The 24,479-nt window shown below is 39.9% G+C and overlaps 1 protein-coding gene across 1 annotated transcript; it reads right to left on the bottom strand.

Annotated features, from left to right (window-relative positions):
• Window positions 1–1,537: 1,537 nt before the first annotated feature.
• LOC134804275 (uncharacterized) lies at window positions 1,538–21,189 on the bottom strand. Its single transcript, XM_063777264.1, has 16 exons — window positions 20,927–21,189; window positions 20,178–20,697; window positions 17,574–17,733; window positions 12,684–12,864; window positions 12,109–12,162; window positions 11,927–12,004; window positions 11,290–11,716; window positions 10,187–10,333; window positions 9,926–9,969; window positions 7,042–7,315; window positions 6,384–6,555; window positions 4,964–5,144; window positions 3,877–3,951; window positions 3,703–3,762; window positions 3,007–3,066; window positions 1,538–2,446 (listed from the first exon to the last, which is right to left on the bottom strand). Exons 1-16 carry the CDS (start codon window positions 20,958–20,960, stop codon window positions 2,289–2,291), a joined length of 2,625 nt encoding a protein of 874 aa, XP_063633334.1. The 5' UTR covers window positions 20,961–21,189; the 3' UTR covers window positions 1,538–2,288.
• Between the last annotated feature and the right edge of the window lie 3,290 nt (window positions 21,190–24,479).

Below are 24,479 nucleotides of genomic sequence, written 5' to 3'. Positions count from 1 at the left end.
GTCCTTTAGCACTATATCCTTCCATCTTGTTCTGGGTCTGCCCCTGCATCTTCGACCTGGGATAGAAAGTTGTAGTGCCAAATTTTCTACGTAGTCCGAAGGCCTTTTTACGTGACCATACCATCGCAGCCTGCTCTCCTGCATTTTATCGGCGATGTCGCGCACGCCCAGGCTTCCTCGTAAGAACATAGTTTAAAACTTTTAAAACACTTCTCAGGAGTGTATGCCACGTCGTTTGCACTGTTCGGAGCAGTTAATCGTCAAGAAAAGTGGCTTTTGAGGCATCTTGCCTCAAGTGTTTGGCGCATAGGTAGGTAGTAGGTAATATTAGTTAGGTAGGTACTGTAACAAGGGAAACGTTAGGTACAACTACTGGTTACAAGCATACATTACTTATCAGTAGCCACCTTTAAAACTCGAGCATAATCCATCGATCCTTCAGACTAAAATATTAAAGCGAGCTGAAAGTATTCGTCACAGTGTTTTCATTACACGGTTCAATAATTTCATCACAGCTACATTAACATAAGCGAAACTGGCTTCATATTTGAAAGGACCGCAGACAATGCTGCCTGATAAGTCACTTTCACTTTGAGATTGACGTATCACTTCGGTTTTTGCGTGCGTTTTTTGTTCCGTGTGATGTATGGAATAGCAATTTGCGGATGAGATGTTTTCGTTGATTTAAAATATCGGCTACATGATTACAACTTAACTCAGGCGATTGGTAGGTCTGGTTGAAGGCTTGGCTGCATGCGGCCGGATTTGTAGATGGGTACATGTTAAAATAGTAAATTAAGTAATTAACCCTTTGAACGCCACGGAATGCAAGGTTGATTAAGGCTGTAGCAACGTGCGTCAGTTGACGTCTTTGGCGGTTAAGTTTAGTCTGTAAACTAAACTGCATTCTATTAGGAAACTACCGCACATTTACTTTGCCTGAATTAAATGAGACTTACCATACCTACCTGAAGACATCTCACTGTCAGTTTTTAGCAGTGGCGGGGCGTTCAATAAACTAGATTCCCACCAGCTTGGCTAACTTTCAAACAATTGAACTTTTAATGTGCAGAATATTTAAGAACCAAATCAAAAGAAGTAAAAAATATGTGATAAACATACCTAAGTATCAAAGTATGTATATGTGTAATGTATGTAATTGGTGTATTATGTACCTATAGTTCGTTTTTTAGTATTAGAAATAAGGTAAACAATCTTGATATGTATTTTAATTAAAAACACATTTTAAAAATAAGTTACGGCAAATATGTAACAATTATGAATCTAATGCGATCATTTATATTATTCTGCTTTCATAAGTAATCGTTTTTGATTTTTAAAAAGCGTTTTTCAATTAAAAGACATGTCAAGATCGCTTACCTTCTTGCAAGTTCTTTCTAATGCTAAAAAAAACGAACTATAGAGATTATATCTTTTACAATACGTTATTGTTAAAGTAGTAAATGTGTCAAAAACTGAGACGAAATTTACGCCACTCATTGAAATTGGAGGCGTTAAGAGAAAAAAAAAACAGCGCTGTAATAAAATACAATTTATTTCATAATTTACTGGGATCAATATAATCTATATAAATCCTGACCTCGTTGCATAATAATAGGTACACGTCGTCCAATTCACATCAATAAAAAACCTTCACTGAGTTACAAAAACTTATGGTATTTTCGTAACTCCACTGAAGATTTGATAGGACATATTACTGTGAAATTACGCTTGTTATGGACAGAATTATCAATCCACCAAATTGTATCTAAACCAAATCTTACCAAAATCTGACGGTAACAAATGGACAGCAAAATAAAAATTGCCCGATTTATTCTAAATCTGACTTGTCGCTATCCAATATTATCCAAATCACTGGTATAGTTTGAATAATCGCAGGTGAATTTTTCGAGTTCGGGTGCTAATCCGTTAAACAAAAGCCTTTGTTTCTTTTAAGAGCGGTCTACAGCCACGTGCCAAAGCAACCATGTCGTTTAAAAAGCAATTATCGTGATAGTATTAAGGTTCAAATTCATATGACAGCTTGTTCAGAGAACAATTAGGGTGATCTTGTTTATAGAGATAGCAAAAACGTGTTATCTCCGAATGAGCTGATTCACGAATTTGAACCATATAATTAGAATGGTAAATTTGCTTTTTAAATGGGTTTGTTCCCATTACTTACGTCGGGGCTATTAGCAGTAAGCATTGTAACCACTGCATAAAGGAAACAATATCTTTTGTTTAACAGATTAGGGTCCGAGCCCGAAAAATTCACCTGAGATTATTCAAACTATATCCATAACATGCGCGTCGCTCCGTACACCATCACACCGCACCGAGTCCTGCAATTGCATCACCGTGTTGACGATGTGCTGGTACGACAGGCTCTGCAGTCGCGTCTCAAGTCTACTCTGCTTCGCTGTGTCTTCCAGAGGTAGAGTATCTGGTAAACAAAGAGATAGAGTGCACTGAAAACTCATTAAAAGTTGTAGGATGAGCAGATGATAAGTTATGCGTATGACGCCACACACAATGTACCGACGAGGTCTAAAATATCGATAACATATATAATTATACAGTACCTTAATGTCTAGGCGATCGTGTACACAAATTTTTGGCGCATTTTTTGTGGTATTTTACCAAGTATTTGTTTCTGTAAGGCATTGTAAGTTTGTATTAGGGTGAATAAACTATTTATTATTATTATTCTGTCTCGTCAACAGTAGCATAGTTTGTTAGAAGAAATCTTGGACCAGTTTATATGTATTATCGTGCTTCTGTTTTAGATGGCCCATTGTGGAAAAGTCTTCCAGAAAATTGCACATTTGGTTAATAATCTAAATGCCATAAAAAGTTGATTCAACCATTAGGTTCGATTTACTCTTTATTAAAAACAAAGGCTTATTTGGGGGCTGATAAACACGCCTTGACGCATGTGTTCTCAATTTTCCTTTATAGGTTAAAATTAAAAGGAAATAGTGTGCACAATAAATAAAAACCTACCAGTTTGCATGATGTAGACTTCCTCAGCAAAATCATCTCTGTCCGAAAGCTCACAATATTCTGAAAATAAATTTATAACTTAATATACATGGCAACACACAGCTGATGCCACTTCAAAACTACGGTACGTTGAACGTTAAGCACACCTCAAGTTATCGTGAGTTTTCGCGCGCACAACGCCAAGAAAGCTTATAGGTGTTATTACGTACGCTCATAACGTAAATAAAGTAATTAAAATAAAGGAAGATTTATATTACCTCATAACATATCTTATATGTTTATTTATATATATATTTCGGGGATCTCGGAAACGGCTCTAACGATTTCGATGAAATTTGATGGGGGTTTTCTGGGCCATAAATTGATCTAGCTAGGTCTTAACTCTGGGAAAACGCGCATTTTTGAGTTTTTATATGTTTTCCGAGCAAAGCTCGGTCTCCCAGATATTTTATATAATATGGAGGAAAGTGGACGACCGCCTCTCCGTACAAACATCCCGACTCTTGCTCCCAACTCTTATCAATTGAAAACAGTTTTACGAAAGGGCATTCGCCGTGGTTAATAAGTACCTAGGTACCTACCTACATTAAAATAAATTATGTTAAATTATTTTCTATAATATTAATATCTAGCCGTCGCTAATGTAGAAGTTTGCAAGTCCGCGATTTTCGAATCATTGCGTCTTTTATTGGTTACCTTGAGTTTGCGTTACAGTTTCATCCTGGCCCCCCTGCGTGATGCATTCTTTCTTTTGACCTGGTAATAAAAATATTAAATAGTTGTAAAACCTAAATTTTGGTGTCGAGAAATAACAATTTTGCCATATCGCCCTTATTTATATATTTTCTATTTGTTAATAGTTATACTAACTTAGTATGTTAGGCAGTTTCCTCTGTTGTGCTTGTGGGTTTTCTTTAGCTGCATTTCCATATATCGCTTCCAAATCTGTAAATACAAGCACCATTATACACCAAAGTTGATTAAAAGGTTCGATCGTGTTGTATAACAGTAAAACTGACCTTATCTGAGGCGTATCTTTTCAAAACGGGTTTATTTCTCTATGAAAGCCTTACAAAAAGCCGCTTTGAAAAGACACTCCTCATCTGTCTCGCCTGTTGCCTTAAGAGGAAAGGGGACGGCCGTTTCTCTATACAAACTCCCCATTTCCCTCTCCTGGATATTGACATTATGGAAATTATTTTTACATAATTGTATGTATATTAACCATAGCTATGCCTCTACGTTAAAACTTTTTTCAGTTTATTGATTATGGTAAAAAATTAGGAGCGAAAAACTGATTTCATACAATTTTTTAAATGCTTCTAACTCCTATAATAATTAAACATTCGTGTCATACTCATAGCTGTTGTTATACAACTATTTGTGTCAAAATATTTTCAATAATGTCAATATCCAAAGAGGAAAATGAGGGCTACGTTTGTATGAAAAGGTGATTTTGCGCGGGTCCTCCACTTTCGTCTTAACCCTTAGTACGACACGCCTATCGTGTGCGGTCCGTCATCGTGAAAGTTGTCGGGATGTCGTGCGTTTTGTAGCCCAGAGTAAGATGAAAAAAAAACCGGCCAAGTGCGAGTCGGCGCCGCACACGAAGGGTTCCGTACATCTATAAAAACGGTCACCCATCCAAGTAGGTACTGACCCCGCCCGACGTTGCTTAACTTCGGTCAAAAATCACGTTTGTTGTATGGGAGCCCCACTTAAATCTTATTTTTTTCTGTTTTTAGTATTTGTTGTTATAGCGGCAACAGAAATACATCATCTGTGAAAATTTCAGCTGTCTAGCTATCACAGATCACGAGATACAGCCTGGTGACAGACGGACGGACGGACGGACGAACGGACGGACGGACGGACGGACGGACAGCGGAGTCTTAGTAACAGGGTCCCGTTTTACCCTTTGGGTACGGAACCCTAAAAAGAGATACAGCAGACTAACCTCTGATCTTCTTAGTGAGCGCTTCGATTCGCTCCTCGCTATAATGTCTCTGCTCGCCGCGCGCCCTCATCCCGGTCCGCACGTTGTGGAAATACTTTCCGTACACCCGTACTCCGGTCTCGGCGAACACGTATTTGCGGAGCACGTCCGCGCCCACGCCGAGGGTTAACAGATCCTTCACCTGGTACACAAATAGAAAGATTTTTCAGTAAGGAGATTATTTTATATTAGAACAAAAAAATTCATTAAAGTCTTTAACATGGACATGGCCATAAACCATAAACGCAAGCAAGACGAAACTATAATATTTTTCAAACTCGAAGAGTAGGATGACACCTGTCATTTCAATACAATTTTGCGAGATTTGGCGTTTGTAGGTTATAAATTATATGGAGATGACAGAGGTCATCCTACCCTTAGAGTTTAAAAAATATTATAAACAAGGCAACTGACGAACATAGGCAATAACAAAAGCATAGACAGCATTATATGAATTTTTCTCAAAAATGGACGGCAAAGTCGACTTTGCCGTTTAAAAAATAGGTTGCGAAGCGCGTAGTTTATGGTCAGTCAAAAATTAAAAAGTTAAAAACATTGCAGTCTCGATTTTGGGACTGCAATGTTGCATACAAATTCCATTATTTGTCGAGTTCCAAACTTTTTAAAAGTTGAAATGGCCATATCAAATGAAGGCACAGGCCCATTAAACAGCCAAACAGATGATTAGTACCGCGACTATTTAGCTGTCTCAAATAGGTTGGCGTATTTTCGGCAGAAAAATACACTTCTATTTTTTTATTAAAAAAATAAAAAGGCGGCAAAGCTAATTTTTTCAATTGTTTCTACTTTTTTCTGTGAAAATATATACGTAAGAAAGTTGCTTTTGTAAAATATTTCTATGATATTTATATTTCTTGCACCATTTTTGAGAAAAGCACTATATATGACTCGGCTGGAAGGCTACTTGCTGGCTTCGGATTCAATTAAACGGACTCCCAAGGTCGTCCGTTTAAAACGAATCCTCAGCCTGCAAGTAGCTACTTCCGAGCCTCGACAATAATGTACTATTGTTAAGTCTATCCCACAACCGCGAATGCTGAAAGCTTCTCCAGTAAGGTACTCTTTAGAAAATAAAAAGTTACGCCTTATTTTTCTGATGATAAGCGGCAGTGCAGTGAATGTGTAGAGTCCAACTCGTGGTTGTGATGGTTGCTATACAATACAACACAATGCACCAACCCCTTATACCTACATATGTATCTGTTATATAAGGCTACGTTACCTCCTCCTTAATGACAGACGGGAGCCTGCGGCTGTGCGGTTGCGCGGTGAACTGTGTCGAGTCCAACTCGTGGTCGTGATGGTTGCTATACAACACAACTCACCAACCCCTTATATCAATTCTATCAGGCTACGTTACCTCCTCCTTAATGACAGACGGGAGCCTGCGGCTGTGCGGTTGCGCGGTGAACTGTGTCGAGTCCAACTCGTGGTCGTGATGATTGCACGAGTATAATACGGTGAGGTACGTCGGGTCAGCTTCTAACCGCCTAAGACGGATCTGGCAGGGGCACTGCGTGGTCAGCTTGTTTCTGAAATATTCCGCTTTGTCAGATTATCTATTTCAACATGCGCGTATTGCTCGACTAGTAGGGCAAGCTCGGCTTATTCTCCACGGTGCAAATTTAACGTTTCTGGTGACACATTTTCTATACTGAGTTAGCTTGGTCTGACTAGGTAGGTATATATGTAGTATGAAACCGTTTTGGAGTGAAATTAGTAACAAACAATGACAACAAAAGTTTAAGACCTGAATTACAATCATGTATTTTAAATTTTCTTTATGTTGTTCTCAGTCCTTTAGCGCCATAAGCGTTCTTTGACACTCTTAGTAGTCTTCCCGTATACGAATTGCATCATCATCATCATCATATCAGCCAGAGGACGTCCACTGCTGGATATATGTAGGTATATACGAATTTACACGTACCTAATGCTTCGGGGCCTTACCGCTCTCCATTGGTGAGAAAGCGAGTAATATAACTAGCAGGGGCCCGCTCGCTTATAACTATAATTACCTTTTCCTCAATCCCTTGGCGCGATAAGCGTTCTTTGACACTCTAGTCTTCCCGTACACACATTTATACACATAATGCTCCGGGGCCTTGCCGCTCTCCATTAGCGAGTAATAGAAGAACCAGCGGTTGGCCCGCTCGTTAATGTATGTGAGGAAAACGTCGTGAGAGAGGAACCGTGCTCCGGGCAAGATGGCGTCAGCGTCGGTGAGGAGGGTCAGGTGCTCGTGCCCGGAGCAGTGGCGGATTGGCGTCGGGTGGTAGACAAAATCGGGAGCTGGAAATAGCAGTGTTTTAATTTTTCATGCTCTAAAAGTGGTGGTTGAAAGTGATATCATGTGATACGTTTCGATCCTAGGGCTAGGGAGATTTACTTTCCTAAATGTTTACAATAAGCAATGAAAACTCGGTTTAAAATGGATTTGTTGTATAATTTAATTGTAATTTTTTACTTCCAGTTCCATAAATAACCTCAGTTTAGTGAAAATTACCTCAAAATATAATACAAGTTTATTCTTAACCATCTTGCAACACTAGAGATCTTCAGATCACTATGGGTGTAATGTTTAAACCTTATTTGAAGACTTGTTTCGGCCGGGATATGGACCGTAATTAATTAATTATTGTGGTAATCACGGTCCATATCCCGGTCTGCTGTGTAGGCTGTGACAGCCGGACAGACAGACGAGTGATCCTATAAGGTTTCCGTTTTTTCTCCTTTTTGAGGTACCTACGGACGGTTAGTTCCCGATTTGCCGGATCGGTGTTTCGCCGAATTTACTTAAGTACGTCACAATCCGACGAAATAAGAATCCGGCGAATTGGGAACAAATCCTACACGTATAGTACGAATAGGAGGTACTTCCCAAGGCTATAAAAACAGAGATTTTATTACAACAAAAACATAACACAACAAAAACATCACAACACAAAAACATCACAACAAAAACATCACAATACAAAAACAAAACAAACATGTTATTTTAGCAACGACGACGTCGACGACGCCTGCGACAGCGACACGGACGGCGACGTCTGCGGCGGCGGCGCCGACAGCACCGATCAGTCGGCTCCGATTGCATGTCCCTAAGGTCATTCGGGTCCGCTCTAAGTGGGTCTCTAACCGAGTTTTCAGCACGAGTCACATAAAACGACGAACCCTTCCTCTCCAAAAACCCATAAGCGGTCCCCGCGTCCAAACACGAAGCAACATTTTGGCTCAATTGGTCCGTATGAGTATCACTGATCTTCTTCCTCAGATGCGACAATATATCCACAAGTCTAGCCCCATTCCGCTTCCCCCGTAGGAATGTGGTCAACGCCTTCCCAGTAGGTACGCACAGGGTTTCTATGTCACTGGATATGTTCGCGTTTGCGGAGGCGGACGGCTCGTCCTCCGTCGTTTGGGAGCCCATCAAGCTTCGCACATCACAATTGCTGGTACTCATAATTTTGTATACAATTTATAAAATAAAATCAAACTGCATTTCAACAGCGAGATTATGAAATAAATGACAAGCCATACTGATTTGAATGAAGTGGAATGTTCTTTTTCTGAATGCTTGTTAATTTCAAAATAGGCGAAATCAGCCAGCGTATTTAGTCATGTCACGGGGTCCCACGAAGTTTTTAGTTCAAAATGAACCGTTATACATGCGAAAGTAACACTTTCTCAGGGGGACGAAACTTCAAAAAGGGGTACCTTATACATGGAAACTAGCGCAGACAGCATTATGTTTACAGCAACATTTCCTCACCTGATGCTTCCATGTAAATCAACTAGATGGTATCACCGCTTTGTTTGTGGTGTCTTAAAAAACACGCATCCAGGCCATAATTGTTAAAAAGAAAAAAACTTTGTCTTTGCATTATTATCACAAATTCCGTTTCAAGTAGGTATGAAACGTTTAAAATTTTCAGTAATTTAGGTACCTCACATTTTTTAATCGTCTTAATATAATTGTATTTATATTAAAATAATATAATCGTTTTTATTAAGAACATTTAACTAAATAGTTTCGCCAAGTGCCTTACGTGAAAGGAAACGTTAAAACAAAAAACATAGTAACCGTCAAACTATAAAAGTCAAACAGAAGATTCTAATTTTTTGTAATTTTAATTAATAATTTAAAGTATAATCACTATAAATTGATGAAAATGAGTGCGCCTGGGAGAAAGAAACGTTATTGCCTTTTCGGCTGTGCGAATTAAAACAACATGACTCCAAAACGCATCAATGCTTCGTGGCTCGTGCTAGCTAGTCAAATTTAAGTCCAAGTTTTAATAGTGGATTTGTATTATTTCGAACTAATTTATTATAATAAGTGGAACCCTTAGGAAATATTTTTTTGGTTTGTTACGCATGTAAGTAATGAAAAATAAATGATATTTTTGCACATCGTGTTTTTACTTTTGCGACTAAAATATTCTTTGGTATGAACATTTATAAAATACTGGTCTAGGTAGTAAATCGTCACTGAATGAATAGGTATTATAGTACATAATATATTGGCGCCTTTTTCCTTGACCGTGTACAGTGCACTACAATGAGGTGTATTAATTTTTCACGTGATTGCTTTGCAAGAAGGTGAAAGAATTGAACCCTCATTGTAGTTCACTGTAAACGGTCAAGGAAAAAGGCGCCATAGTCTTTATTACTATGCATGTGTGCCACGCACACATACGTAAAGGTTTGTAACAGAAATCCGCTAGGAGCGTTAGTGTCGACGTTTTTTGACATTTACTCGCGAATTGGCTCTCTTTTACTTTACATATATTATTATACTCTTTGCACTTTCTATCTGACTATCTGTCTGTTACCTCTTCACGCATAAAAATGGCGGTCATAATATTCCTTTACACTTGTGAAAGAATAAAAACGGATTACCTTTTATGAATTCCTCGCGAGACATGCCGGACGGCTTGGTGCCACTGGTAAAACAAATAAGAAATAAATTACTTATTGTAGTGCTTCTCATTTCTAGAACTAAAAATATACTGTTTAGGATCTGTGCAGAAAGAGGAGTCGTAGAATGTATGAGCTCCCTTACATTTCACGACTCTTCTCTTTCCGCACAGACTCTATATAATTTATGGAGAAAAGAGTACAACACAAGTTGTAATGACAAATTGATAAGTTATTTTATACCCATAAGAATGTGGTTTATGCTGAACACTCTTTTCTTTTCTTTTCTGCTCGTCATATGGAATATAATACCGATGATCAACGTAATAATACTTCTTAAAATTATCCATTTCTGCGTACACAGCGGGAGTGTCGGGAGTAGGCGACAACCTGGAAACAAGTACTAATATAAACAAGTAAAAATACTTAGCCAAAGCTCCCTGTTATATGTAGTGGTTAAGTGTAAGCATAGAGAAATACATAAGTAAACATAGAGTGCTCACTTCATACATCAGTTTTGTTACCAAAACGCTTATTATTTTCGTAGTCGACATCTAGTGGCCATTAGCGGATTTATCAGTACCACTACTTGACACTAGATGTTACGAGTGTCGCGACTGACGAAAAGCGTATTACTCAACAATTTACAACTAAAAGAAGTTGAAAGTAGAGTTCTGGGTAATCCGGTGATATTATAATAGTAGCTGAAAATTGTTGAGCATTAGACTTTTTGTTCGTCGCGACATCTATACAAGATACGTTCGGTCTTTCTCTGGCCGGGCAAAAGCGATTGTCTCCGTTTCAGCTTGGGTAAAAATGCTTACGTATATATATATACGGATGTTATCGTCTACATGCCGCATTTCTCTACCGATCCTAGTGAAATTATGTGAGCATTCGATTATTATATAGATTTTTTTGTCAATTCAGTTTGAATTTCTTGCACTTATCCTTATTCTATAGAGCTGAACTTAGAGAATACAACCAAACGGAGTGGTCATTAACAGGCGTTCCCCTCTATCGAAAATAGGCGGCCAATGGTCAACCAGATGTATGGACTGACGTTTATCTGACATGGCTATGTTTACGTTACGTATACATTTGATGTGCCCCTCCCCCGCAAAAAACGGCAGTGTATTTTGTACCGAAAATTATAGACATGGCGTCTCCGTTTGGTTATATCCTCTAAGGAGCTGAATGTATAGGCCATTATAATCTTTTATTTATTTTCCTTCTTAGGCTAGGTCATTTATAATATGAATATGAAAGTAAAACATACAAATACATAACAATATAAAATACACATAAACATATTATAAAAAAATGTATCCCATTCTTATTATTACCTCTTTTGATAACTATCGCATATCACAGCCTTGTCTTGCTTTGAGCTCTCCAAACTAATATTGCCATCTAATAATTCAGTGACGTCATTCAAAACTGCACCTCCCGTCTCTTCGACATACGGTTCACCTTTGTAAATCACCGTATTATCATCTCGCACATAATCAAAAGGTTCCTTTACATGACTGATTTCACTGAACAGAGTTTGCTGCAAGTCTTGAACAGGTACATACGCGTAATTGTTAATAAATTGCATTATGGCAGAACTGTTGGTAACTGGTGTACCGTTTTCGTCGCATAATATGCCTTCTTCGTTAATGTACTGGACTATAACTTCCGTGTTGTCTGTGGTATCTCCGAGAACTTGGTTGAGGTCTGTACTATAGTTTAGGGTTAGATCGTCGGTCAACGTCTCTAGCGCGCGATTAGCTGAAACAAAATGTAGTCAAGAATAGCAGGCATAGCAAAACTAGTAATAATATATGATATGATGGTTGCTGGTTATGTGATACTGTAATAATAGGAACAAATATTACCTATCTACCGTTAGAAAGCGTTTTACATAGGCTTATTAGCCAAAATGGCAAAATCGGAACTCTAATAGTTTCATAAGTATATGAAGGTTTGAAAAGCCCTTACCTTTTTTCCCAATTTCAAGTGTCTTTCCCTGTCTCAAATCAACTTCTTTGATGGAAAGGACGACTTCGGTATGTTCGTCTAAAATAATAATGGAATTGTTGAAAATCTTAAAGTAAAAAGAGCGAACTTAATATCATAAGGCGCTTTCTGCACATAAACCTATTAATAAACAACATGCTTACTTGGAAATTCATGTTGCTTAGTTTCTAATGGCGGATCGTACGTTTCTCGAATTTCTGAAAGAAAAATAAACACGTAACTCATTTATTTATTCCTTCTCTTAAAATTTTTATTATAATTAAGTGAATAAGTTCGAGCTCCGTGTCCGTATTTTTGAGATTCTTATAGGTAAAGGGTCATTCTACAAAAATCTCATTCCCTCGGCCATACCTAGGTATTCACAAATTCCCAGGAAATTCCGCTTTATTAGCATCTCATTTTTGGTGGCTGTGTAACTCGTGCCAAGTTCCATCGACAACCATAACAGCTTAGCGGTATCTCTTGGGAATTTGCGAATAAGTATAGCCAGTACTAAAGTACTCTGAGGTGGTGGAAGAAAACCTAAAAATTCAAACATTTGTGAATATAGGTACCTAAAGAATTCCGTTACTTAGAAACAGCCAAAGTATAGTTCAATATAATCTGTTCAAGGAATCTGTTTATATTTCAAAAAACATATTCTTGAAAAGTTTTTAAGAAAGAATTTTCGAAATGACCTCCTAGGGGGTGAAAATACGGTTAAAAGTTTATAACTTACTTGCAATTAAACCTTCCATGTATTTCTGCCGTTCTGCACTTATATTTCTATTGAATATTTTCCTTTTAAACCTGTAAGCGTAGGACCAGATGTCCTTCTTCTTGATGGTGAGGCCGACAACGGAGTGGATATACTTCTGTATCAGGTCCACGTCCAAACCGAGGTACGTCAAATCCAGGAACTGAAAAAGTCGGTTAATAGTTTTTTTTTTTCAAGAGCCTATATACTGCTGTTTCACTGCTGGGCAAAGGCCTCCCCCCTAGACTTCCAATTAACTGCAGCATCCGTCCAGTTGCTGAGAAATGCGTCCAAGTCGTCCCGCCATCTCCTCTAAGGCCAATCATGTCGGCGTTTACATTGTTAATAGTTATTCCAATGAAAACTACGGTGAAATTAGGGAAGGGTCAATTTGTCAATAGAAAAGGGCGGTGTCAATGTCAATAAAAATTTTTTTAAAAGTAGGCGTTAATAGTTGACAGACTATAATACAAATATTTAACAAACCTATTTAGGTAATTAACATATTTTTGTACAAAATACTTTTAAACCTGTCCTTTACCTATTCGCAATGGCGGACTGGGTATACGACGCTCACGAGATGTAAGCCTTCCGGCCTTCCTTGCGTCGGCGGCTAGGGTTGTGGACCTTGTCACTAAAATTTTACCTTTAGATGGTGCCAAGGCCACAATACCCTATGCCGCCGAAGCTTTGTCGGATTGGAAGACTCTTAACTCTGATGCGCCAGTACCACACAAACCTTACCGCCAGCGTTTATGGGATGACGTCTTGGTAAAGAGACTACCCGACAGTCTTAATCATACCGCTGCTGGCTCTGACAGAGCTAGGCTAATCGCTGCCTCCAGGCCTGATTCTGGAGCCTGGCCCCTAACTTAGGCACCTTACTAGACAGCGACTCGATGCGTGTGGCCGTTGCTCTCCGCTTAGGTTGTGACGTATGCCAACCACACCAATGCATCTGCGGTTCCACTGTAGAGAGCAACGGTCACCATGCCTTGAGCTGCTGCCGTTGCGCTGGGAGGTTCCCACGGCACCATGCTCTTAATGCAATCATTAGAAGAGCCTTAGTGTCAGCATCGAAACACATCTCAGGCTGGCATGTATCGGAGGAAATGTCGTGCTCAGACCACAGATGGATTCGATTCGACATTCAGGTAAAAACACTCACAGCAGTGCCTAGAAGGGACCCACGTAGGACTAATCGCGACCTCTACACCCTGCGGTTAAACACAATACTGGAACAGCAGGAGGGTCCCCAGAGGATAGAAGGCATAGCTGAGATAGAAGAACAGGTAAGCACCCTTACAGACACCATCCTGGACTGCTACCATCAGGCATGTCCCTTAACTACCCCATCAACTAGAAGTGGAAGGAAGAACAACTGGACAGGATGAGGAGACAACTAAACAGAGCTATGAACACTGGCACTGACGAGGACTGGGATAGCTACAAGTCCACCAAGGCCAAGTACAAGAAACGTCTCAGGTACAGAAGCACAAACTCCTGGCGCAAATTCTGTACAGACATTGAGACCACCATGCAGGCTAACAGGGTAAGGAAGGTTCTCTCCAACAACTCAACCATAACCTTAGGATCCTTACGTAAGCCTGACAACTCTCTCACCAACTCACCGGAGGAGGCGGAACGGGTCCTAGTGCAAACACACTTCCCGGACTGCGTGATATCGCACCCAGTAAGTTGGGAGGAGGAGGAGACCACTCCGTCGGAGGACGAGTGGCAGCAGACACATGAGGTAATCAGCCCGCAGCGCACGCAGTGGGCCATAAACAGTTTTGACTCCTTCAAATCTCCAGGAATGGACGGGATCTTCCCTGCGCTACTCAAATGGGGCGGGAGGCATCTCACTTTGAAGCTGACCACCGTTCTGCGCGCCTGTCTGGCTCACAGGTACGTGCCGAAGCGGTGGAGAGAGGTCAAAGTCATCTTCATACCGAAACCAGGTAAAAGCGATTACTCGGATCCCAAATCCTTCAGGCCCATCAGCCTGACCTCCTTCATGCTTAAAACCTTGGAGAGGTTGTGCGATAGGCAACTGAGGGAGAGGGTGCTGAGTAACGTGCCCCTGCATCCCAACCAACATGCCTACAGCCCTGGCAAGTCTACAGAATCGGCGCTACATGCAGTGGTAAGCAAAATTGAGGTAGCGATTAAAAACAGGTCCATGTGCTTAGGAACCTTTATAGACATAGAAGGAGCCTTCGACAGGACTAGGTTCAGCAGCATTGCAGCAGCACTGGTAAGACACGGTGCGAATGCAGTTATGACCAAATGGATAAACAACATGTTGAGCCAGAGGGTCATAAAACTTGGGACAGGCGAGACACAGCAGGCATTAGTGGCGAAGGGATGCCCCCAAGGGGGAGTTCTATCGCCACTCTTATGGAACCTAGTGGTGAACGACCTCATAACAACATTAAACAACAATCACTACTACACAATCGGCTATGCTGACGACATAGTGATACTAACGAGCGGCAACCACTCAGGTACGGTATGCGATGTCACCCGCTCTGCACTAGCCATCGTGGAGCGCTGGTGCGTTAACAACGAACTCACAGTCAATCCCCGAAAGACGGAGCTGGTAATGTTCACCAACAAACGCAATTTGGGAAACTACCACCTTCCCAAACTGTTCAATACAGAACTCCAACTATCTTCAGAGGTAAAGTATCTAGGGGTAATACTTGACAACAAATTGAATTGGAGTAATCACCTAAATGGCAAAATTGATAAGGCTACAGTCGCGTTCTGGCAATGTCGTAGGATGGTGGGTAGAACCTGGGGATTAACTCCCAGGCTAACTCTATGGCTTTACCAGGCAGTGATAAGACCAATAATAAGCTACGGTGCGATAGTATGGTGGCCACGCAGCAAACTATCCATTGTGGAGGCTAGACTACAACGACTCCAGAGGTTGGCCTGTATGGCGACAACGGGCTGCATGAGGACAACACCAACCGCGGCCCTGGAAGCCTTACTGGGCCTCCCGCCGCTGCACCTCTTTATACAACAAGAAGCGCTGGCTGCGGCGGTACGTCTAAAAAAATCTAATCTCTGGAGACCGCCTAGGGTGCCACACACCGAAATCCTCTACGAGGCCATAGGTAAGGAACCGCTTATAGAAGCGGTGACTGACAGGATACCCAAGCAGTTCGTCTTCGACAAGAAATACAAAATACAATTACACGAAGAACCCCATGAAGGACTCAACCCAAGGGAGCTGAGAATTTTCACGGACGGATCAAAAACAAGGTCAGGCACTGGCGCTGGGGTTTTCTCAGAGGACCTAAACATACACATCTCGACACCACTTGGTGCCCTTATGGGCACCAAGTGATGCCAATGTGTTATCACAGTCTTCCAGGCGGAATGTATGGGCATTATAATGGCAGCACACGCAATCGTCTCAAGGGAAGTAATGGACTACCCCATCCGCATACTCTCTGATAGTCGATCAGTACTACAAGCTCTACAAAGTTATACTCTCACTTCAGGGCTAATTTACGAATGTCACAAAGCTCTGTCAGAGGTATGTACCACCAATGGCGTAACTCTGCAGTGGATCAAAGGACACAGCAACTCACGAGGTAACGATGCAGCCGACATCCTGGCGAGAGGTGGCTCGGAACTGAAGGTGGCAGGACCTGAGCCAATCCTACCCCTGCCATATGCCTGGCTCCGGAACACGCTGCGACACAACACCAAGGTAAAACACCAACAATACTGGTCTAACCTAGGCACCTGCAGGCAGGCAAAGGAAGCCCTCCCGACACTCAATCCCAATCTGTCGCGGAGACTTCGACAGCTGAAGAGACCACAGCTCCGGCTTATAGCCGGGGCAATAACTGGACACGCCTCATTTAACAAGCACCTACTAACCCTACGTGTTACAGATAGCCCCCTCTGCAGAGCGTGCATGGAGGCAGAGGAGACAGCCGCCCACGTCATTCTCGAATGCCCAGGGGTGGCAAAATACCGGGCACAACACCTCGGCTCACCGGGGTCTCTCCCAGAAGTCGTCGGCAACGTCAAGGGTCTGCTAGGCTTCTTGCAGGCAGTTGGGTTGGCAGGAATAGTGCCGCCAACCCAATACGCAAAATAGGCGCGATATTATGACGTCGAGTTGCGGAAACCAAGCCCGCGAAAACCTATAACCTATAACCTATAGTGTCAGCTAATGTCCCATGCATGCTTGAGCCGCCAGGTCTCAGCCGATCGGACGGCAAAAGGCCTGACGGCTTGACCCTGGTGCCGTGGGAAAGAGGTAAGTGCTTATTATGGGACGCCACGTGCATCAGTACTTTCGCCGCCTCGCATCTTAGCCGCACAATGCGGTCGGCAGGAGCGGCTGCTGAGCACGCGGCGTCCCTTAAAAAAGCTAAATACTCGGCGCTAAGCGGGTACTTATTCGTCCCCCTCGCTGTCGAGACCTCAGGCTGCTGGTGCGCTGAGGGTATGTCCTTCCTCCGGGAGCTGGGTCGTCGCCTGCTTGTCCATCGCAGTCCAACGCGGCAACGCAGCAAGCGTGATGGGCACCTTTGCGTCGGGGGCAGCCCGGGACGGGCTTCAGTAGGCAATTTTTCTTATACTTATTTAGTTTATATTTATATTTAAGTTTAGTTTTTAATTAGTTTTATTCTTAGTTTATGTATTATTTTAATTATGTATTTATTCTCATATTCTGTGACTTGAAGACATGTTATTGTTACATTGTTCATGAATAAATAAATTATAATAAAAAATAAAAAAAACTTTTTAAACCCTATATTTTGTTTGCGTTTTCTTATAAGAATCCGAGAAGATTTCCGATACCTAATATTTACCTAATAAAGTTCATATTGCTATACGCACCTCCTCTTTAACATGTTGAGGCAGGTATTTAGCATGGGGGTAGTGGTGGAACTCGCTGTCGGTCGTGGGGTGGTCGTGGTGGTTGCACACGTAGTACACAATCGCTTTGTTTGCTTGGTTGATCGCCAGCCGCACTTTGCAAGGGCAGGCGGTTGTTCGCCTGTAATGTTGAATGCCATTTGATATTCAACTTTGTATTAATATTACTGTTCATCCTAAGTTGGTTTAGGCATAAAAATCATATTTCGGCCTAAGGTTAGTTTCGACCAAAAAACTGCTGAACCTTTTGCCCTCGCCGAAACCGTATTTTCGTTAGTGTCCGACCGAATGTTTGGCTTCGGACGCAACTAGAGCAAAACTGGACACTCGGTTTCAGCAAAAAAAAAGTCTGGTTTCGGTCGGACACTAATTAATATGTCCTATAACTCCTATATGAAAAGCTATGGTGCATTGTACAGTCAGCAGCAGCAGAAGAGGGCCAGGTGTCCAAAATTATCTTGACGTGACTTTATTATTAAGAGAAAAAGAGCGTGTCAAGGTAATTTTGCACCCCTCGCCCACTTAGCAAGTTTTGCTGCTGACTACATAATATAATAGATTTGATATTTATTCAGGGATAATTTTACAGCATTGCAGATAGCACCAATGTGCTGTAAAATTAAATAGATGTGTCCTTCAATGAGTTAACACCCCTTTAAATGTATGAATCGACTTAGTTGCCCTAACCTTTTTCATTACCATTTCCTTATTGACGTTATCCCGGCATTTTGCCACGGCTCATGAGAGCCTGGGGTCCGCTTGACAACTAATTTCATGATTTGACGTAGGCACTAGTTTTTACGAAAGCGACTGCCATCTGGCCTTCAAACCCAGAGGGGAAACTAGGCCTTATTGGGATTAGTCCGGTTTCCTCACGATGTTTTCCTTCACCGAAAAGCGACTGACAAATATCAAATGATATTTCGTACATAAGGTCCGAAAAACTCATTGGTACGAGCCGGGGTTTGAACCCGCGACCTCCAGATTGAGAGTCACACACTCTTACTGCTAGGCCACCAGTGCTTCAACGCTTGTGTATTTTTTTGCAATGCAAAATATGCAAAGAGCTTTTGTTAGCCTGTAGAATGCTCTTTTAAACAAGTCAGAACCCCATTTTGAAACATTCACTCTTACATATCTTGGTAAAATTTAGTTTTGTGAATAAATAATGCCAACCTTAAAGTGGGATGTTTTTCAGTAGATTTTCATCAAAAAACGATCGACGTCAAATGCCGTCTTTGGCGTCGTTGTCACGATTTTGCGTTGACGTCAATTGCCGTCTGTGGCGTACAAAAGGTTAACAACCCTGTACAATGTAACCTTATAGTTGGGTCATTCTAAGTTAAGAGGTATTAACGGTGTCCATGATACATATCCATACTTTTCTTAAACAATTTAAATAAATTATGGTAATTTCCCTTAAAAGATTGCATTTCCTCTATAGACAGTCAATTTCAATTTATTAATTAATTCAGTTTTGTCACAATTGCACCTCAAACATGCAAAATGTCCCTCCCCTGGCCTGTCCCTTTGCAGGTTTTTCAATTAATCAGTAATTTTATACAGATGTAATTCCCATAAATCCGTTAAATTTAGTATACTTCATAAATTAAAACAAATATTGATTGTAATGTTATTAATAAAATCCTTTAAACTTTTCTTTTTCATAAAAAATATTTATGTTAAATTTTGTCCCCCAAATTCTATGTCTCCTACCCTGGCCATTATGTAAATGTAAAAATATTGGGTTTATAATTTTAATTATTGCCATTTTAATCCCAATAGCAATGCATTTCATTCAATACTAACGACCAACCCTGCGACAGTCATCTTTTGGTTCTGATTGTCAGTCATTTTGATCATTGACCTCTTTACTTGACAATGTTGTTTTATGAAAGTGGTATCTCCCCTGGTCAGTTTTATTTCAAAATTATTGATATAAATACTTAATTGTATTTGTATATTTACTATAGTTTATATAAATACTTTATTTTAATTATTTACAATAAATATTTTCACAATTATATCTGATTTGACATGAAAAAGTCACTCCCCTGGCGTCTTTCCCCTGGTGCATAATTTTACAAAATGTACAGTGGAGGTATGAATTCTTGTTTAAATGAATCATTACACTTTAATTTGCTCGAATTTGTAAGGCGGCTGGTCAGAATTTCGATTCTGTTTATGTTTTTAAAGAGATCAGGGGAGAGACCCTTCTCTCTTTATTACATAGAAAAAGTATGGTCTCTCCCCTGGTGCCTTCTAAAATGGTAAATAATGTAAAAAATTACTGATTAGCTTACAAATATACATAAAAGAGTTGTTTCAATAAAAATATAGTATAATTAGATCAAAATTTTTAAATTTATATTGTGCCACTTTTTCATATAAGTGATTACCTCTTAACTTAGAATGACCCAGTTAGCAACCAATTTTACTATTTAAGTATTATTTATTTATTAACATATGGCTAGATCTACACCAATAAATATACATGAAAACAGATTTTTTATGGAAATTTCTATAGTGACCCAATTTCAATATTCTTAAACATATAATACTTACTTCTTCTGTTTTCTTATCACCACTTCTCTCTCCTTAACACTATATGCCATACAAATGCAGTTGTACTCAATAAATGTTTTCTTGCTATTCCGGCATACATAGTAGTAGCGCCATCTCTTGGCATTGTCATTTAAATATTGCTTAAAGGATTCCCGAGAATCAAACACATCGCCAACTTTCACTAATGTCTCATCAGTATGTTCATGAAGCCGGGATAATTCTTCATGGGTATGCGAGCAATTTCTAAACTTGATTTTGCTACCATTGCTTAGCACTTGTTTTTCATTAAAGTCTAAGTAATTTTGTGTGTAACTTGTATTGTCTATTGCACCCTGATTTTCTGGGACTTTGTCTATATCAACTGCACAGTTTTGGACATGAACCTTGTCCTTACTTGCATCAGCATTTGATGATGTATGTAAAACCGGCTTATGCCAAGTTCTTCTTAATTTAGGTGTTACCTCTAGTGGTGTGTCTGGCAAGAATCGCTTCAAATTAACAACCTTTATCACTTTTGGCACTGTAAACATAAATAAAAGTTTTTTCATTTGTTGATAAATTACAAGAAATGCAAGCATGTGACAAACCCTATTTGACCAAAATCAACTAAGAAAATCAACTATCATTACACAGGACCATGACAAATTCAATATCAATTAGAAATTTAGTCATAAATGTACTCATGGCTAGTCTATTATAGGTCTGATACCTGACCTTAGTATACCATTTGTTTGTGAATGTTTCCTTACCGTTTTGAGACGTTCTCTTGGTGTGATATTCCATATTTTGAGAACACTTGCATTCAAATTAAACTATGACTGCTTTTTTGCTCGTTACTCATTTACAACGTACCAAAACGAAGTAAATAACTAAATTAATCACAACGTCATGAGTGTTCTTTGATTGTGACCTAACAAATGAAAATTATACTGAACAAGATAGCGCATATCTATCACAATAATATAGTTATTGATAAATTCTAGTTTTAATGCAGACTTAATATTGTTTTAAACATATACAATGAAAAAAATATAGTTTCCGATTGTGTTGTGTTGAAATGAAACCATATTGAAACGAATGAAAACGATAACGATATCACAGAATAAATAATAGTACTTTCGTACAATTCGTACAGAAAGGAAACTTCCTACAAAACCGAAGTTTGACAGCGGTTCAGGGTCGAATCATGCTATCCCTTTCTAATATATGGCACTATCCCTTTCGGCTATTTAGGGTTGTCAAAATTCAAGTGATTATCTTATCTGTGGTCGTGCACGCAAAAGGAAGTCAAGTGGTGCCAACCCTAATAATTGCTTGCAACGGAGCTGAGTTGGGCCGAATCAAATCAAAGGCTCGCTCCAAATTGAAAATGAATGAAGTTTTTCCATGAACTTATTATAAAATATAAAGGCCCCACCCAGTACACAATGGGCCATCGCCGGCCATTCCAAGGGACGCATTTATGCGTTAGAGGGAGCAAGTGATATTGCTATCTCATTCTACCGCATGGCTGCGTCCCTTGGAGTGGCCGGCAATGGCTCATTGTGTACTGGGGCCGTAAGGTGGAACCAAAAGTAGCTAACACACTATCGCACCGCACCAAGGTCGTTGTGGGACGCACCCATAAGTAAGAGGGAGAAAGAGATATCGCTGTCTCCCTCTTACTTATGGGTGCGTCCCACAATGACCTTGGTGCGGTGCGATAGTGTGTTAGCTACTAAAGAGTAGTATAATATGAGTATAATAATCAATATACTACTGAAATTAAATACCTTCTTATATTTGTTTACTGTATGTGTACTAGTTACGCCACCTACGTAGAGCTTTGCCTAATATTCCCTATTGTGGAATATTGTTTCACAAGGAAGCCACAACTATTAGATTTTGCGATAAAAATACAAGACAACATTGTCAAACTCATTAACAATTTTTGAGGTACGGACGGTTAGTTTCCGATTAGCCGGATTCTTGTTTCGCCGGATTTACTTAAGTAAATAAGTACGTCACAATCCGACGAAATAAGAATGCGGCGAATTGGGAACTAAGCCTATAGCACGCATAGACGGTAGGCTACCTAGCTTCCCAAGGCTATAAAAACAAATTTAAGATAGATTTTATTACAACAAAAACATTACAATATAAAAACATAACAAAACAAAAACATCACAATACAAAAACAGCACAACACAAAAACATCACAACAAAAACAAAACAAACGTTATTTTAACGTCGGCGGCGGCGTCGATATCGGCGCCTGCGACAGCAACACGAACGACGTCTGCGGCGGCGGCGGCGCCGGCACCTATCAGACGGCTCCGATTGCATTTCCCTGGGGTCATTCGGGTCCCCTCTAGGTGCGTCTCTACCCTGGTCCATAGCCCGAGTCATACAAAACGACGAACCCTTCCTCTCCAAAAATCCATAAGCGGTCCCCGCATCCAAACACGTAGCAACATTGTGGTCCAATTGCTCCGTATGCGTATCACAGATCTTCTTCCTCAGATGCGACAATATATCCACAAGTCTAGCCCCATTCCGCTTCCGCCGTAGGAATGTGGTCAACGCCTTCCCAGTAGGTATGCACAAGGTTTCTATGTCACTGGCTATGTCCGCGTTTGCGGAGGCGGACGGCTCGGCCTCCGTCGTTTGGAAGCCCATCAAGCTTCGCACATTACAATTGCTACTCATAATTTTGTATACAATTTATAAAATAAAATCAATCTGCATTTCAACAGCAGGATAATGAAATAAATGACAAGCCAGACTGATTTGAATGAAGTGGAATGTTCTTTTTCTGAATGCTTGTCAATGTCAAAATAGGCGAAATCAGCCAGCGTTTTTTGTCATGTCACGGGGTCCCGCGAAGTTTTTAGTTCAGAACGTAAATTAAATCAAAGATTATTCTAGTAAGTTTAATAGGTAAGGGGTCATCCATTAATTTCATCACACGTTTAGGGGGGGGGGGGGGGGGGGGAGGGGGTCAAGAAAATGTGACATGTTGTGACAAGGGGGAGAGGGGAGTCACAAACTTTGTGACGTCACTTTAACTTCATCAGTAACCAAATTTTTATTTTAATAATTTTATTTACTGTACAGTTCAAAAAGAAGTTTTTGGAACGATAATCGTTTTTATTAGTTTAATTTTTGAAGTGAAAACTTCTTTAGCGGCGGTGGGCACTTTTTGAGGTGGAGAAAAAATGATAAACTCGAGACAGCGTAGGCGATCACGTGACCGTAAGGTTTAGATGGCCACTCATTTAGATGGCATTTAAATCAATAAAGAAAAACTCAATGACATTACATGAAAAAGGTTCTAATCTTGTACGGGTTGAAATACGAGGATCTCACAGTTACATTTTAACTGCGATCATATACAGGGTGCAATCTTTTACGTGATACAAAATTAGTGTTTCATATACTTCTTCCCACAACTAAGAGGTCTTACAAAGGTCTCGATTGCTAACTTGCTTTATTCAGTTTTAATTTCAGTTGCAAGATATCCTCTTTTTTTCCATATGAATGGTCATCCTACTTCTTTACAAATGAACAAAAAGTTTAGTATTAGTTCTACAGTAAATACTCTAGAGTGATAGGTACCATAATAATTTAAAACAAGTAATTTCGACAACTGTCGACGTGACATGACTTGTCAAAATAATCATCTAACTCAAAAAATTTACCAAGTTTTAAAAATGCCTCCTCCCTATCCTTTTACGCATATTGAGCGTTCGGATATGGTGTCGTTTTATTTTACGACCCATAGTACGGTGCAAACTCAGATATTGTTCCATGATGTTAAGTAAGGCGTACTACACTGTAAATGATTTTATAAACGATAGAGATGCCTTTAAGCAGGTAGCTTGATTTCATTAGTATAATAAGAGCTAAATAAATATTGTTTTTTTTTTTTTTACATTGTGAATTAAATATGCTAGTGTCCAGTAGAATTGACACATGAGACAATGATGTTCTCGCTTGATTAAATTGTTTAATTTAATTTTAGTTTTGGACACTTGGAGACCTTATACATCTCTAAGTATTTATTTATATATTTTATTTTTATTTTTGATTGTACATACCTATATTTTTAATGTTTCTGACACTTAGAGACCTTTACATCTCTAAGGCAACTTAGGCTAGTAATTATGTGAAGCTATACTGTCTTTTTATGTAACATACGAGCACAAAATGCCGTGTCTTACAGCTACATGTTATTACTATTTTAATATTATTATAGGCCGGTAGCTTGAACATGTCATGCTCGCTTAAAAGTCTTTGCTTACGGTGGCGTCGTTGATCGGG

This window comes from Cydia splendana, chromosome Z (assembly GCF_910591565.1).
Source record: "Cydia splendana chromosome Z, ilCydSple1.2, whole genome shotgun sequence".
Lineage (NCBI taxonomy): Eukaryota > Metazoa > Arthropoda > Insecta > Lepidoptera > Tortricidae > Cydia > Cydia splendana.
Note: the sequence above shows the minus strand (reverse complement) of the source record. Positions and strands in the feature narration are given on the sequence as shown.

Excerpts from the sequence above, each read along its gene's own strand:
- LOC134804275 (XM_063777264.1), bottom strand. The coding sequence starts at position 20,960 with ATGGAATATCACACCAAGAGAACGTCTCAAAACG. Across the intron at positions 12,163-12,683 it reads CATGGAAGGTTTAATTGCAA|AAATTCGAGAAACGTACGAT; the intron begins GTAAGTTATAAA and ends TTTTTCTTTCAG. Across the intron at positions 12,005-12,108 it reads TAAGCAACATGAATTTCCAA|ACGAACATACCGAAGTCGTC; the intron begins GTAAGCATGTTG and ends TTATTATTTTAG.